We start from the raw sequence: 16,964 nt of genomic DNA, 5'->3' as shown, positions 1-16,964 counted from the left end.
ATCGCCATTTTCGTGACTCCTTCGTCATGCCTTTGTCATTGTGGTCGTGTCGTTGTCGTGCCTCCTTCGTCGTGTTGCTCCTCCTTGTATATGCTCCTTCATCATAGATTCATAGTGATTTATCGGGGATGAGATCGAGGTGGGGAAGCCTGACAACTAACCGAGGGTGGGTCTAATTTTTTAAGCCTGACGGGGATCAGGGGAGGGGGCGGGGGTTGTTTCACCTCTCGGCAACTGTGAAATTTATCAGCAAGTGTACTGAGTCACAAGTAATATAAAACGGTAAGAACCGAGTATCGAATCACAGGGAGTTAAACACAGGATGTAGTTGCAATTCTAAAGATAACTACAAACTTAACCATCTAAATATGAAAGATAAACAAATGAATTAAAAACGTAAGGTCCTTCTACTGAGTAACTTGATGCAATTAAAAGTTTTTCTCTATCTAATGTTGTTTCTGTGTTCAATGCTGAGGACAATTGTCCCAAACACCGATGTCTCGCATGAATGGGCTAATTCTAACTAAACTTCGTTCTCGGATCCCTCATCGAATTTGGCCTAACCGAACAACATTAAGGTCACAACATAATAAAACTAGAGTCCCTGCACTCCGTGTCCTGATAATACAGTTATCTAGCCATGTTCTATCCAGTTCTAAGGATTCAAAATATTTTTCAATGCTAAAAATCCTAACTTTACACACAAATGGGTGATCGGACCAAAAACATGTTAGAATTAAATTCAGATAGAAGCAATGAACACATCAAAACAACATTAAATAGATAGTAAATAATATTTACATCAAGACTCGGCAGAGATTCCCAACAAAAGCTTTAGCCTTTCATGGCAAGGTATCACCATTCAGCTACAATAGGGGTTTTTTGAAGCAAAATACAGATTACACAGTGGTGGGGATGTCTCCTCCACCTCTAAGAACCTACAAATTACTCTAAAACCTATAATCCTCTTGAAAGCTGGGGTTTTTGGTGCTCCCTTGCCCTGTTGCATCTCTCACGTAATAGTTCTATGCGTTTTCTGCCAAAGCTCCCTCCTTTTTCGCCAACTTCAGCTTTTAAGGGTTTTCTATGCTCGAAGGCTCGCTTAGCACCATTTTCGCGCTAAGCGCGAGTTAGTGATTTTCCGATGAGTGAGCTGGGCGCGCTTAGCGCGAGAGAAGACAAACGACTCGTTGAACGAGTTGATGACGCGCTGAGGGTAGGGAGGCTAAACTCGCCCCCGCCCCGCTTCATTGTCATACCTAGGTGGAAGATCAAGATTCAACAGTGGAAAAGCAAGAAACAAATGCCTTATTCAAGTCCAATTTAGCCTATTCAGTAGTGGATTGGTCTCACAAACAAAGCCAATAAAATGGTAACAATTGTTACATCACCTCCAATTTTGTTTCTTGCACTTTTTTAAGCTTATGGAACATCTAATTTGGAATGTAAAATTACATTATGAAATAACCTTTTTGGAATGTAATTTTTTACATGTTAGAAAAATCTTTCCAAAATGTAATTTTGCGTTCCAAATTAGATGTAGGAAGCAATTAGAGAGGTGCAAGAAGTAATTGCCTAAAATGGCCGACAAAATAAAAGTATTTTTTTTACTACAATAAAATTAAAGTTAAAATTTTCAACTCGACTTATCATATCTTATTTGGCTCATTATAAAATGGATTAGGTCAGTTCACAATTTTAAATATTATAATAAATTAAATTACTACATTATTATTTCTTCATTTTAAAAGTCTATTTAAATATTTTAAAAAATTTAAAAGGATTGACATAGTAGTATAAGACTCAATTGTGTTTATATGAGTGGAAACAATATGTTTAGTGGGAGAACATTTGTTTAGAGTTAAAATGATTTATTTTCCTTGAACCAACGATAATCATACACCATAAGTGAAATTAGTCTTTAACTCAATAAGTTGAGAAACATTTATGGTGTCTAACCTATGACAAAAAAATGTCATTTTATAAATGATTTATTTTAAATATTTATTTTGGATCCTTTAATAAAAATTAGTTAAGTTTCTAATAGAAGTTACTCAAATAAATTATTTAAATTAATATTTTAAACTCTAATTATATTGTATGGTATTCGACTTGACCTAGCCAAATACCAATTATGTCCTTAAGATCTTTAAGATATTAAAGCATGATGACCTTGTGATAATACCCAAGTATGAAGCTTGGTCAAACACCTAAGTACTTAAACATCTTCAACCACAAAAAAATTAAGAATCTAAGAGTGTTCAAATATTTGATCTAATTGAGTACTCAAGTACCTTCATGTATCCGTACAAATCTCATGAACATCTGTTGGTGGAGTATTCCGATACTCAGGCAAGCCAAACATCAATGCAAATCTCATGAGCATGTGTTGGTGGAGTAACCCAAGATAATAGAAGATCAAATTGAGCTAATAATTTACCGACTAAATGATCACCTTATTTAGAATTAAGAGAAATAAAAAATATTTATAGTCGATACAAAAAAAATTAAGAGAAATATTAATAATAGATTCTTATACTCCTTTTAGTTATAATATTTATGATTAATATAACTTTATAATAGAACTACTTGAATATAATAAAAGTAAGACATAATATTTTTAATTTTAATAAATTTTAATTATCAATAAAAATATATTTAAAAAAATATATTACTAATATTTCTCTTTCTAACATCAAAATCACTCTTAAATCTCTACTATTTTGGTGATAAAATATATATATATATATATATATATATATATATATATATATTACTCCATAAAAATTATTTAATTATTTAATTTTTCAACATTAATTTTCTGATGAACGACTATAACTTACCACTAACAGATTATTTAGTTATTATAAAATTTACAATAGTTACATATTTTTTAATATATAAGTTTTTATAATTAAAATTCCTAATAAATAAATATTTTTTTAACTTATAAATGATATTTTTAATTTATGATAATTTTTTATATAAGATTGTGTTTTTATAATTAATATTTTATTAAGATATTGAAATTTAATTTAAAAATAAAGATGAAATAGATAAATTGAAAGAGATAACTAATTAAAAAATTAAGTATATCAAATATAGATAAAAGGATTTTGATGGCTGAATGCTGATAAAAAAATTTATCTAGTTGTTATCAGATTAAATTTGAAATTAAAATTAAGACATATATTGAAAAGGAGTAAAAAAATAAAATTAAAGCTCACTATATAATATTAGTATATATACACATACATATATATATATATATATATATATATATATATATATATATATATATATATATAATATGGAGAGTGATAATAACTTATAAAAATAATTTTATTCAAAAATAACTCATGAAAACCCTCTTATTTAAGAATAGTTTCTAAAAGCACCCTTGTCCAAAAATTAAGATTTTGATTTATAATATAAAAAATAATTTGAGAGACTAAACTATGCACTGATTGTAAAATAAATTTACATTGTCATTCAATATCAAATTATTATATATAATAAGTTTATTAACTTTTATAATAATTATTTTAAAATTATATCAATAATAATTTTTTATTAATTAATAATGTAGTGTTAATGTATGATCATTAGATTTTAAGGGGAGGTTTGTTTATGGGCATCTTGTTGGATTCTGAAGAATAGTTGTATGAAAATATGTTTTTCTATGCTTATTAGAAGGTAATACAAAAATATTCTTAAACATGTTTTATTCCCAGACAAATGAGAGTCTCATGTTTATTTTGTTTTTGTATTAATTTAATTCTTGTGGAAGGAGAATGAGAATGTGAATTTGTGTGTGATGAAAATTGGATTTATTGTGTAAAAATACTATTATACCCTTGTTACTAATATCCACTTTCCCATTACTTTTCTACTTACTTACCAATTTTAATATCCACTATCCAGTATCCCACTACTTACTTACTTACCAATTATTCGTGATATTGATCCAATTTGATATCATCAAAATCCAATTTATATCATTGTTGAATTAATTATCGATGAAAGATTTATCATTTCTATGGGATTAAATTTTGAGTTTTTATTGGAAATTATATATATATATATATATATATATATATATATATATATATATATATATATATATATATATATAAGGAGCAATCAAATTATATTCGTGTAATTTTAATAATTATTATATTATTTTATAACTTTCATTGGAATAATATTTTCTTAAAACTCAATTTTGAATTGAAAATTATTTTTAAATAAATCACATATACAAAATTTCATACTAATCTAAAAATTATGTACTATCTTTTTCATATAGATTAAAATTAACGTAATATAAACATTTTAAAATATATTAAAATATGAATAATTTGATTATCTTTTTGTTATTATTTAATTTTAACAAAATTTAACACAAAATAAAATTGATAATATATATATATATATATATATATATATATAATTCAACAGTTAGATTACTAAAAATCACATTTTATATCAAATTATAAAAATGATATAATAATTGTCAAAATTATTTCTCGATGTTTATATATATTTCCAGTATTATGTAAATCAGATTTTATTTTCGCATAACGATGCACGACTGAAAAATACATTATTTGTCCCTACTCAAACTCCTTGGATTGAATCAAATTTAATTACTCTTTATTGCAAAAAATGGTAATGTCTCATTTAAAGACTCAATTTCATTTAAGGAAAGATCAGATATACATAAGTCATCATCCTATCCTCTCCTGTGGCAATCCTCTCTTATTTCTTCTCTAGTTATCATATTAATAGTTACCGTCATAACATATAAACCTATTATTATTATTATTAGGTTGTAGACCAAAAAGAAGATAGATATAAAGATAGTACATATACCTGCCCTGGTTGCCCACTAGGGGGAGAAAGTCTCAAGAAAAAGTGAAGAGATCAAATCTGACAATATCTCAACGTACAAATTAAAGCAGAAAAGGATGTGTGAACACAAAGCCAATGCCACTAACTAATTAAGCCTAAATTCACATATGAACCAAATCCAGAGGCTTCTATTGCCGTTCCCAACAAGTTTAGAATATGCATATAGTGTGATGAATATGATGGCACTATTGAAGTTACATCCATGACGCAAGGATTTTATAGTAGTGATGTGAAGCTTTTAGTCAAGACCAACCACATAAGTAATGCACGAAGTTTCGTGGAAACTCATGATCTGACTTAATGTGCAAGCTGTCTATATTAGATATATATTATGAAGTAATTTTTAATTAGAAATGTTGATGTATTTTTATTGAGAATGATAAATATTTTTTTAATATAATTTATTTCATATCTAAAGATTAATCATATTTTAAATTTTAAATCACTTGGAAAACAAAAATCTTCGTTATTCCTCTTACCTGCCATTTATTCTATGTATCTACATTCATCTTGATAATAACATCATATCTAACATTCCTTAATCAATTAACCTGAAACTACTCTGAATTTTCGTATGATAGAAAACAACTCCAGCTAACTCTTTAATTATCTTTGGACTAGTTGCATATACTCTGTTCAAAACTAACTTGTTGCATTTTCCAGTCGTTGTCCTTGTTTTTTCCATAGACAAGGAAATTCAGAGAGGCATGATACTATATATCTTCGAATCCTTGTTTTGTTTTTTGCTCCCACGAATATAATATTAATTGGTATTTATCCTGTGCATGCATCGATCAATGACTCTCATCAGTAAAATTGCAAATTGTGGATGCTCAACAGTGCATTTTTTTTATTTACAAAAACAGTGCATTCTTTTTAAAGTATAATAGCTTGAAGAATTAATTGCAACACGTAGTAGAGTTGAAAACACACACAAATGTTAATAAATTATGTATATATCTTGAAGACATCTTATGAAGAATAATCCAGTCTAATTGATTTGTGGAATTAAAGCATACATATTTCTATAAGTCATGAACAAAGTCTTCTCTTCTACTTACGTCGAGCCACTTCCATGATTATGCATTAAGATTCTTACGAACTTGCCTTTATATAATAACAAAAATCCATTTTTCAGTCATCATAGGCCCTGTAAGTTAATTTAACCCTACATCATACTCAAGCACTACTCTATCAATTAGACTTTAGTCTAATAATTAAGCATTTACGAAAAGATATACACATATAGTAATTCATTGTTTGAACATGATATCCAAATTAATATAAATTATTTGATAATTATCTTTGATTCCTATAAATAAAAAAATATATGTAATAATTCCATAACAAATTAATATCAGGTAATTATATATACATAGGAAAAATATGGGATAATTAATCCATTCAACCCCGTTTTATATAAAATCAAGTCTATCAATTAACAGAATTGAAGTCTAAACTCAAAAAATTTCATTATTATCCCACTTGACCAATATTGATTATATTATGTTTTAATTTTTATTTTGATATTCGTCGTCAAACACATCAAAACAAATTGATATATAACTATATATAAGACTTATAATTCTTACAAAGTAATATCAATTTATGTTGTATACACATATAAACTATTTAGAAAAGAAAAAAAAACATATATACTGACAAAAGTTACTCTGCAAGAATATATAAAAAAAAAAATCATATTACAACTCTGTTATTTCGAAATCAGTATATACAATTAAACTCACATATTAACTTTATTTAACAAAAGATATTTAATGGAGTTAAATAGAGGACTTAAAAGGAAAATTTAAAAAATGTCAGTACCAAATGCCATAAAATTATATTTGGAGGACTAAAATCAATGAGTCAATATTTAGAAGAATAAAATCATATTTGGTCCTATATATTATATATGTGTATAAATACGTCAACTTGTTTGATTTAATATGTTTTTCTTTTTTAAGATTTAAGAACTAACATTTTTATTTAAATAAACTTATTCAAAAGTCTAAGTTCTAACTAAAGATTATCTCCATAAAAGGATCAAGCTTATGAGGATGCCTTAAGATATCATTAGGGAGCTTAAGACCTTAACTAATGTGATTATCAAATAAAAACAAACTCTATGTTCAACCTTTTTAATAAATGAGTCAGATCAACCTCTTGGCCTCTCATAGATTGTTTGGTTAAATTAGTTTTAGTTCTTTAATTTATTTTTTAGATTCTATGGTTCTCTAATTTTTTTCAGGTTCAATTTGGTTCTCTAATTTTTTAAATTAATTCAATTTGATCACTTAATCAAAATTATAAGAAATCACACTTTGTGATAGTTCAAAATTACCACTAAATAATTTTAAATTATCACACAATGCATATTTCCAAAAAAATGAATTATTTTTAAAAATTAGAGGATTAAATTGAACTAAAAAACTAAAAGGTCAAATTGAATCAATTTTAAAAACTAAAGGATCAAATTGAACCAAAAAAATTAAAAAATCAAATTAAACTTAAATAATAAATTAGAGAACTAAAAAACTAAGTTAACCTTATCCTCGTATGTCAAAAGCTAGCAGCATTGTTTTCTTCATACGTCTAATTGATTATATTAAGGAATTGTAACTTAGCAGAAGAAATTTGGGTTGCTAGTAATCAAGATGTCCAAAATCGCATTATAAGCTATATCTTCTGTGTGAGCCATAAACTTCTGATTCACTGCGTTGAGGGAGCCTTGTATTTTGAGGTTAATTAAGATCACTAAAAAATGATTTTTTTAACAGTTTAATCGTAAAAAACTATATTTTAAACAGTCCCTGTATACAACATTTTTTTTTTGTAGTGATTGTGTTAATTATTTGCCACATGAACCATGCTTAAATTTTGAGGCAAGGTCCATATCATAAGAATCCACAATATCTGTTTTGAGTAACACGACAGAATCGACTCAAAATCTCACGAATATATTCGAAAGAAAAGAAGAGAAAAAAAATAATGCGAATCATATTCAACGATGGAACAATCCCCACTACGACGCAAAATGGAACCCAACAAATTAAGGAAAAGGATTGCCAAGTCACGACGATGTTACATAAAGTAATTTATGTATTCCCTTGTTAATTATATGTTGGTTTAGATTTATCTCTATGTCTCAGCATTTTTCACTTTATTTACCTGGTACTTATCCATGACCATTCATTAAATAAAACTGCTTGACTTAAACAAAGGTAAATCACGGTAAGGTTTAGCTCAATTGTAAATTTTTTATATTATCTTTAATTTCTATGAATTAAAAACCAGCATGGTAAAGAATTAATAGAATATCAAAATAGGAAATATAGGTGATATTCAACATCTAATTTTATATTAACAATCAAGGTTAAGTTTAAATAAATCAATCTATATTATTTATGTATGATGCATAACAAGACTGTGAGGAGCCTAAAATAAATTTAAAGATTTTTTTTATATTTTTAATAGAAAAAGTTAACAAATATATTTTTATTAGTGGGCTTAAAATATAGGTTTTAACTACTTTATCTTTGGAGCTATGCATAATTAAGATTCAATATGATTTAAAATGGTCATTGCTGTAATTTTTTTATATCGGGATCAAACTCAATCCGTATGATCGAATTATAAAGATAATTATCACGCTTAAGTATTCCAATTTTAAATATCACTAATGGTGTTAACTTTCAATTTAGGAAAGAACTATTTTGAATAAATTTAAAATGAAAAGTTTTAAGAACAAAAAATCAAACTAAACCCAAAAAAAGAAAATAAATAATCTAAAAAAATCATTTAGCCTTAAAATTATATAGATCCAGTTAATGAGTTGCCACTCATTATGTTTTTACTTTTTATTGTTACGTTTTAAGCTTTCTTTAAAGTTGGAAGTGAACGAGAATAATAATATTATCTTTTTATTAAATACGGAGTATATATTATTTAATATTCTATTATGTCTTTTATCTGTTAGAATGATCTAACTTAATTGATTAAGTAGAGTGATGAGTTATTGTAAACCGCCTTACACCATCACCGATTCCTATGGGTAAAAAAATCTATCATATTAATTAACTTTTTATTGAAAAATAACAAAACCATGAATTCACACATACACATACTAAGATTAAAAATAAAAACAAATACACACATCAACACAATTATGCTATAATAAAGAGTCGCACCTTTGAGTGGGGGAGGGGATCCAAAAACATGAATTCCAATAACATTGAAATGGGCCAAACCACAAAATGAGCAATCCAACCAGCCACCATATTTCCTTCTCTATTCCTTCCACACAAATCCTAAACAAACTGAATAATTGGAAACAGGAATAAGAAACATTAATTTCATTGTGCATCATATGAGTAGCTAACTTAGAAATAGATTCTACACAATTATCTTAACAAACCATTACCCCAAGCAAGTTCAAGAGTAGAATATAAATAGCCCACAATTCTACCATAAAAAATCATATTTGTAAGTTTGGATACAATCAAAACTTGTTCCAGACAAAAAAAAATTCAATTTTACAATAATAAAAAATATATCAAAAAATTTGCAGGGACAAAAAACAAAAATTTCCAAATTTATGAGGGCAAAAGATATAATTTAGCCTAAAAATAAATTTAAAAGACAACAAAAACTAGTTTCCGTTGGATTGTTAATTCATATATGAAGGTGTCAACTTATACTAGATAACAAAAAAATAGTTATACCAAAGGAGTGTTTCAATTGATTGAGCATAGTGCATGAGAATTACAAATCCTTTAATAGCCTCTTCAATGGATAAAAAAAAATATACATAACAAAAATTAGTTTCCATTAAGAATATTTTTGCATTCTTTTTTGAAAAAAGAAATGTGGTTGAAAGATCAAGCGACAACCCAATAATACACAAAGAGAAAACCAACAAAGACCCAATTCAACCAAGAAGAAATTAAGAAAGGGAGTTGTTATTCGTCCAACACCATTTACTAATGGTCCTACCAAGTGGAAGAAATTATTATTATTTTCTTCTTTTGAAAATGTCCTTCCCACAAAAACACATTTTCATTGTATAATTGTGTATAAAATTCACAACAAACATGTTTTCATTGTAGATTTCATACACGAAAGCACATTTTTGCTATTGATTTTGTATGCAACCCTTGTACTACAATGAAAATACGATTTCATTATAGATTTTGTACCAAACTCTCATATTATAACAAAAATGTATTTTTCCCATTATTGTATACAAGGTGTGTATAAAATAGTTAATGAAATCATGATTCCACGTATAAGATAGTCAACAGAATCCTCATTCTATGAAATATTTTGTACACAAAATGGTGATTTCATTGAGTATTTTTTATTTTTTTGCTTAAAAAACACAACATTTTGAAATTCTGATTTCTTGAATATTTTTTTTCTGCTTAAAAAATACTAACATTTTGATTCATGTATTTAAAAATTTTGCAAGGGCCAATAACAAAGAGTCTTCCTATTTTTTTTTTTACCATTTTACTAAATTGATCTTTCTATTTTTTAATTTATTATCAAAGTCTCCCTAATTTTCAAAAGTAACCGAGTCCTCAGAGAAATAATTAAACATTGGCCATTAACTTATTTTATGTGTCTCACGTTTTTGTTACTCAATTTGAATTCACATTACTAATTTTGGAAATTGGAGATTTTGATAATGTGAAGGTTAAAGATTTTGGATGGATGTAATTTACATTTTAAAGATGGAGTAATTATTTATGAGATAATTGTTAATTGTCTAATTAATAATGAGAGTAAATTGAAAGTAAAGCAAATAATTAATGACTTCAATAACTGATAAAATATTTTTTAAACACATAAATATCTCTTAAATAATCAATTATATATGAACATATGTCACTCAACCTTGGAAGCTAATAGTAATGCTTAATTTTTTATCAGGGAACTCATTGTAAATTTTGAAACTAAAAATACTCCAGTATTAAATTAAAAAAATAAAAAGACCACTTTGTGAAAATGAAAAAAATTGGAAAACTACAAAAAAAAAAAAAACAAAACTAAACATAACACTCAGATCGATAATCCTATATATATAAAACTCTCAGAATTCACCACTCACGACCCTCCGCCGCCGCGGTTGCAAGCAGAGCACACCATCGAGTGAGTTTTTCTCTGTTTTTTTTTTTTTGTTGTTGTTGTTCTGATGAAAATCTCGTGAACTTGTGTGCATTTGCTTTCACTCATTGTTGATTAAACGCGTATGATTATTCTAATTTTTAAACCATTGTTATGTGAAGAATGGGCGAAGCGAAGGCGTTGGTTCCGGAATCGGTGGTGAAGAAGGAGAAGAGGAACGAGGAGTGGGCTTTGGAGAAGAAGCAGGAACTCGATGCCGCAAAGAAAAAGAGGTTCGAAACGCGGAAGCTGATTTTTAACAGAGCCAAACAGTACTCAAAGGAATACGACGAGCAGGTATTAAAATTAAAATTGAATCTTGAAGCGTTGCGTTAATAATGTTTTGTTTTTTAATATTTTTTTTATAATTTGTGTTTGTGTGTTTGTTTTTTCAGCAAAAGGAGTTGATTAGGTTGAAGCGTGAAGCCAAGCTTAAGGGAGGGTTTTATGTTGAACCTGAAGCTAAGCTCTTGTTCATCATCAGGATCCGTGGGTAATTAATTAATTTATTAATGTATCATAACATTATGCTAGTATATTGTCTTTTTGGTTATTGTTGTTTTTATTGCTAAATGGAATTTATGTAATGTCAGTATCAATGCCATGGATCCTAAAACAAGGAAGATTCTGCAGCTTCTGCGTTTGAGACAGGTAAACTACTTACAAATACAATTTGAGATTCTTTTTTGTTGGTCACTTGATGAATTGCTGCTAGTGTTTTTGATCTTAATCAATGCTTGTAAGTAACTTGATTTTTGTTGGAGGATGTAGAGGAGATTGTCAGGTCTTTGTTTTTGCTTTTGTTTTCTTTGAGTTTTTTTATATTTATTTGTGTTTCTGTTTCTATGTAATGTGACGAATTGACTTGTTTTGAGAGGCCAAGTAAATTACAGTGCAGTGATCCTGAAATGCTGATTCCTTGAGTTTGACAAAGAAGCTCAAGAAGAGTTAGTTATGACTTTTTTCTAAATGAGTTTCTTTTGCATGGAAATTATGTTGCTCTATTTGTGGATTTTTCCATAAATGATTTTTTTTCTAAAATGCTTAATGTTTTGATGGCTTAAATGATTCTAATCCCAGCTTTAAACCCAATTTGGTAGAACCTTAGTAGGATCATGCTAAAGTGTTCTAATCATGCTATGCTAGAATCCTTTAAAAGAAAATCTAGTTGTTTTGATCAAGTTACTTTCAAAAGCACCCTATACAAATTTATTTCATCCACCCAATCATAAATTGTTTTGCAAAACCTTGTTCGAGCTTTTTACTATATGTGCCTACCTCGACCCTCATACTAAATCACTACCATCGTGAAACACGTCTTTAACTGGGCAAATGGAGGTGTATGGGCAATCATTTGCGTATGTATGCATGCTGGTGCTAGTAGGCGCTATAAATTGTTTCTCTGTCTGCAGTTGTAATGCACTGCATCACTGCAATTGTGTGTGGGTGCTTTTGCTGTGCTGTTAGTCGCTGCTTCGGCTACCATGTGCCTCTGATTCATTCTGCTTTGACCTTTACGTGTTTAGTGTTGATTTGTTAGTTTTAACTTGTTTATTTCAAAATTTTGTTGCATCTGTGGCACATTTCGAATTATATTTTAAATGTTAATTTGAAAACATGTGATTTTAGAATTGCTTTTGCCTGTTATTTTATATGTTAATATCCTCTATTGGACTTTTATATTCTTTCATTTATTGATTACCTTCTAGCTTTGTCATATGTCGAAGCAAAGTTGGAGTATAGCTTTATTATTATGTTTATTTTGGCTGCAGATTTTTAATGGCGTCTTTCTTAAAGTGAACAAAGCTACCGTGAATATGCTGCATAGGGTAGAGCCTTATGTTACCTATGGGTAAGTGAAAGTTCAACGACATTGATTGTCATATGGTTCATTACCTGCACCACGGGTTCTTAATATTTGCAAATCCACTTCAGGTACCCTAATTTGAAGAGTGTAAAAGAATTGATCTACAAGAGGGGCTATGGAAAAGTTAACAAGCAGAGAATTGCCTTAAATGACAACTCTATTGTTGAACAGGTCTGTCTGGTGTACCGGCTAGTCATCTTTAAATATCTCCATTGCTTGTTTGTTCTATTACTCAGTTTTTTCGCTGACATAACATTCAATGCCAGACTTTGGGGAAGCATGGGATCATTTGCGTTGAAGATCTGATCCATGAGATATTGACTGTTGGACCTCATTTCAAGGAGGCCAACAATTTTCTGTGGCCTTTTAAGCTCAAAGCTCCCCTTGGTGGTTTGGAGAAGAAAAGAAATCATTATGTTGAAGGAGGTGATGCTGGCAACAGGGAGGATTACATAAATGAGCTTATTAGAAGGATGAATTAGTTTTTTTTCTTCTTCATATAGTTGTTAGTATAAATTTTAGGCTAAGACACTGTTTTTGTTTATGCATTTATTATTTTGAATGATGTATGAGCCGATTGAGATATTAATTCATTGCTTGCAATGCAATGAAATGTTAGCCTGTTGAGATAAGTTCTTATATTTGAATTTGATACTTGAGAGTGCAATTTGGGATTTGGCTCTTATATGGTGCATCCATTCGAACGATAAGAATCTTGATCAATGCTTTTAAAATTAGTCTGGTAATTGAACCGGCGAAGATATTGAATTAAGATTCAATAGTTTGACTATACCGGTTATAATAAAACATTTTTTTTTTAATATAACATACCAAGTAAGGGTTTACTATCTTTGCAGGACCCAAGTTTTTTTGGATTTCTATTTTCACTTCTTGAACTTTGTTTTTAGTTTTTTAAACTTTTTTTTCATTCTTAATTTTAGTCCTACTAGGGATGAAGAAAAAAAATTAAGAAACTAATAGTAAGGATTAAAGTAAATAAAAAGTTTAAAAACTAAAAGCATACATTATAAAAAGTTTAAGGATTAAAATTAGATTTCATTTTTTTAAAAAAGGACCGCAGGTAGTATTATGTAATTGATACTATATTTTAGAAAGAAAGAAATAGATAAAACTTAATAATTAAAAGTACATACACAATGTTAAGATAGATAAATTAAACCAATAGTTAAAACTTAAAAGAGATAGGAAATATCAACCAATATCTTGTTCCATTAATTAGTCTCAAGTTTGTATGATTTTGTCAAAAGTGCCTGTCTGTGAAATGTTTTTGTTAAGGCAAAACATGGCTAAACGACAAAAATTGGTAAAAAAAAATATAAAAAGTATAAAAATAACCTAACAAAGAATTAAGTTCTTGGTGGGTGATGATACATGAGAGTCATTTTAAAAAATAAGTCTTTCAACAAAAGGAATAATAGAAGACTCCTTACTTATCCCAAATGAAAAAAATACAAAGAAAGAGGAGTAATACATGGAAACATATGAAAAGCTGAAGTTAAACAATCAAGAGACAAAACACTAAATGAAGGAGAAAGGACATGAAACCAAGTGATTTATGAAAAAAATACATAATTGAAACGTCATCAATATTCAAACCAACGAACTTGGGTTGAAATATGTAACCCTAAAATAAGAAAACACTGCAACTCAGCGCTTGGATCAAATGGCATGCGGTTGTTCCATATTATCTACAGATCTCCACCAAAGTCATTGGACTAAGCTCTGACTAGCCCAGTTTGACCAGGAAATCGATAACCCCGCGATTATTTGCAAACCATTTTTTCAATGGTTGTGCTTCGGTGCTTCCTTTGATGAATTGAAAAGTGTTATAATTGTGACAAATATAATATAAATACATAATTTCAATATACACATACACGATTTCAAATATAAAATTAATATATATGTAATCTCATTATAAAATTTATAAATTTGTTATATACTAGGTCGTGCGAGTCAATTATTATCTTAATTAGATTAATTACTGACCTAATACCTTATTTGAGTCGATGACCAGTTTGAATCTGATAATATTTATCTCCACTGCAAGTTTCAAAGTTGATCTTGTAAATTTGATTATCAATAATCTCAAACCCAGATTCATCCTCAAGAGCCATCACAATCTCTATAGGATCTAAACTAAAATCAAATTGTCATTCTATATGTTCGCATTAGGGGTAACTTGACAAATAAAAAGCTCAGAATAACATCAATAAATATTAGAAATGGAAATTTTCAAAACAACAAAACGAAATAAAAAATCATGCCCAATAAAATGGTGAAAAGCTTGATGCATTGTACACACATAGTTATTAAAAGTACCTTCCTTTATACCCTTTTCGGGAAGTAACATTTCGAGTATGCTAAAATTTTAACACTTCCAGAAAGTAGTTTTCATAAGTATTAAAATTTTAACAAATGGTGGAAACTTTTTTTTGGAACCAACTCTCATTTTTATTGCCTACACAATTGATGCTCACAATACAACAACCAAAACCAAAATAAGGGTCATGAAAGCACGAGTTTGTTGCACTAGTGCATATGCATTGCAATGCACTAGTTATTGTAATCTTAGGAGCCAAGAAAGCAATGTGGTAGTGGTAGAAAGTGAAAGTAGAAGTAGAAGTCACTTAGTTATTGTTGCATGTGAAGGTTTGAATTGGAAGCAACAATATCCTATTGGCACGTGCCTTCAAAAATTAAAGCTACTCACACATCTTAGCCATAACTTTTTTTATGAATACTTTAGCCAGACTTAATGCCACTCGTTGGTAAGACTTGAGGGTACCAAACCAAGAGATGCCACTTTGTGACATGTGATAATGGACTGTGGCGGTTCTTGGAGCATAAAGGCACCAAATGCACTCAGCCTAACCTAATGAATGTTAATCGACAACCACTTGGGCTATTGTTGGCACTCAGCTCCCCTGTATCCAATGCTGAACTTGAAGCCACCACCCTTATGCTTAGTTCACCTGGAAAATAGAAAGAATCAAACAAGAAGGTGAAGGTGAACTTGAGTTTGAAGGTCTAGGATATTTTGTATCTAGGATTTTCAATTGATTTGGCTTGGGACTTAATTGAGTTTTTATTTTGTTTTTGGGTCAGTGTCATGGACCCGTACAAAGATATCCAAAACACAAGCACTAACCACAAAAACATAAAATAAAAACTCAAATTAGTCCCAAGCCAAATTAATTGAAAACCCTAGATACAAAATGCCTTAGATATTCAAACTCAATTGCAGCTTTGCCTTCTTGATTGATTCCTTCTCCGTCCCTGGTGGGCCATGTATAAAGGTGGTGGCTTCAATTTCAACATTGGGTACAGGCAAGCAATAGAAGCCCGGTTGGTCATCCAACAACATCCATTAGGTCAGATAAAAAATCTTCACTACCATATGATCTTGGAGTAATCAGTTGGTGTATAACAATATAATTTTGTAGATTTATTCCTGTTGGTTTAAAAGGAGGAAAAATGTATCAATGCAAAATTACTGAGCAACATAAAGTTTTTATGTACATGAATTAGACACATTAAATAATTTATAATCCTATTTTTTCATATTTCAACTTTTGTATTTATTGTATAGCTTTTTTTTATATATATTTTTTCCTTTGTCAGTCACATATTCGTTACATTTTTTTTTACTTTTATTTATCTTCTCTCTAAAGGAAAATATTCCTTGAGATGTAGGAAAAATATTTTCTTTAAAGAAAAACCAAAATAAACATATGGGGCCAAATATAAAATCCCAAATGAGATTCACATGATTGGCTAATAAATAGTAAGATTTGGATTTCAGGTAAATGGAAATTAGAAAAACACATCTTACTTTTAATTAGACCAAAATTGACCTAGTGTTTAATTTAACCTTGTCAGTTTCACCTTTCGCTTGCCTTTCCTGCTCCCATTGTATGTTCCTTTGATACTCCTCACCCCTTTGATTAATTATGCCTCCACTGTCACAATAGAGAATTTTAATAAGCATCAA

At 28.9% G+C, this 16,964-nt stretch overlaps 1 protein-coding gene across 1 annotated transcript; it reads left to right on the top strand.

Moving 5' to 3' along the window:
- The first annotated feature begins 10,931 nt into the window (after positions 1 to 10,931).
- On the top strand, positions 10,932 to 13,634 carry LOC114425579 (60S ribosomal protein L7-2-like). Its single transcript, XM_028392522.1, has 7 exons — positions 10,932 to 11,067; positions 11,205 to 11,379; positions 11,478 to 11,575; positions 11,676 to 11,733; positions 12,855 to 12,934; positions 13,018 to 13,120; positions 13,216 to 13,634. Exons 2-7 carry the CDS (start codon positions 11,206 to 11,208, stop codon positions 13,429 to 13,431), a joined length of 729 nt encoding a protein of 242 aa, XP_028248323.1. The 5' UTR covers positions 10,932 to 11,067; position 11,205; the 3' UTR covers positions 13,432 to 13,634.
- The last annotated feature ends 3,330 nt before the right edge of the window (positions 13,635 to 16,964 follow it).

Source organism: Glycine soja, chromosome 9, assembly GCF_004193775.1.
Source record: "Glycine soja cultivar W05 chromosome 9, ASM419377v2, whole genome shotgun sequence".
NCBI classification, from domain to species: domain Eukaryota; kingdom Viridiplantae; phylum Streptophyta; class Magnoliopsida; order Fabales; family Fabaceae; genus Glycine; species Glycine soja.
The sequence above is the reverse complement of the archived record's forward strand: the minus strand, read 5'-3'. Positions and strand labels throughout refer to the sequence as shown.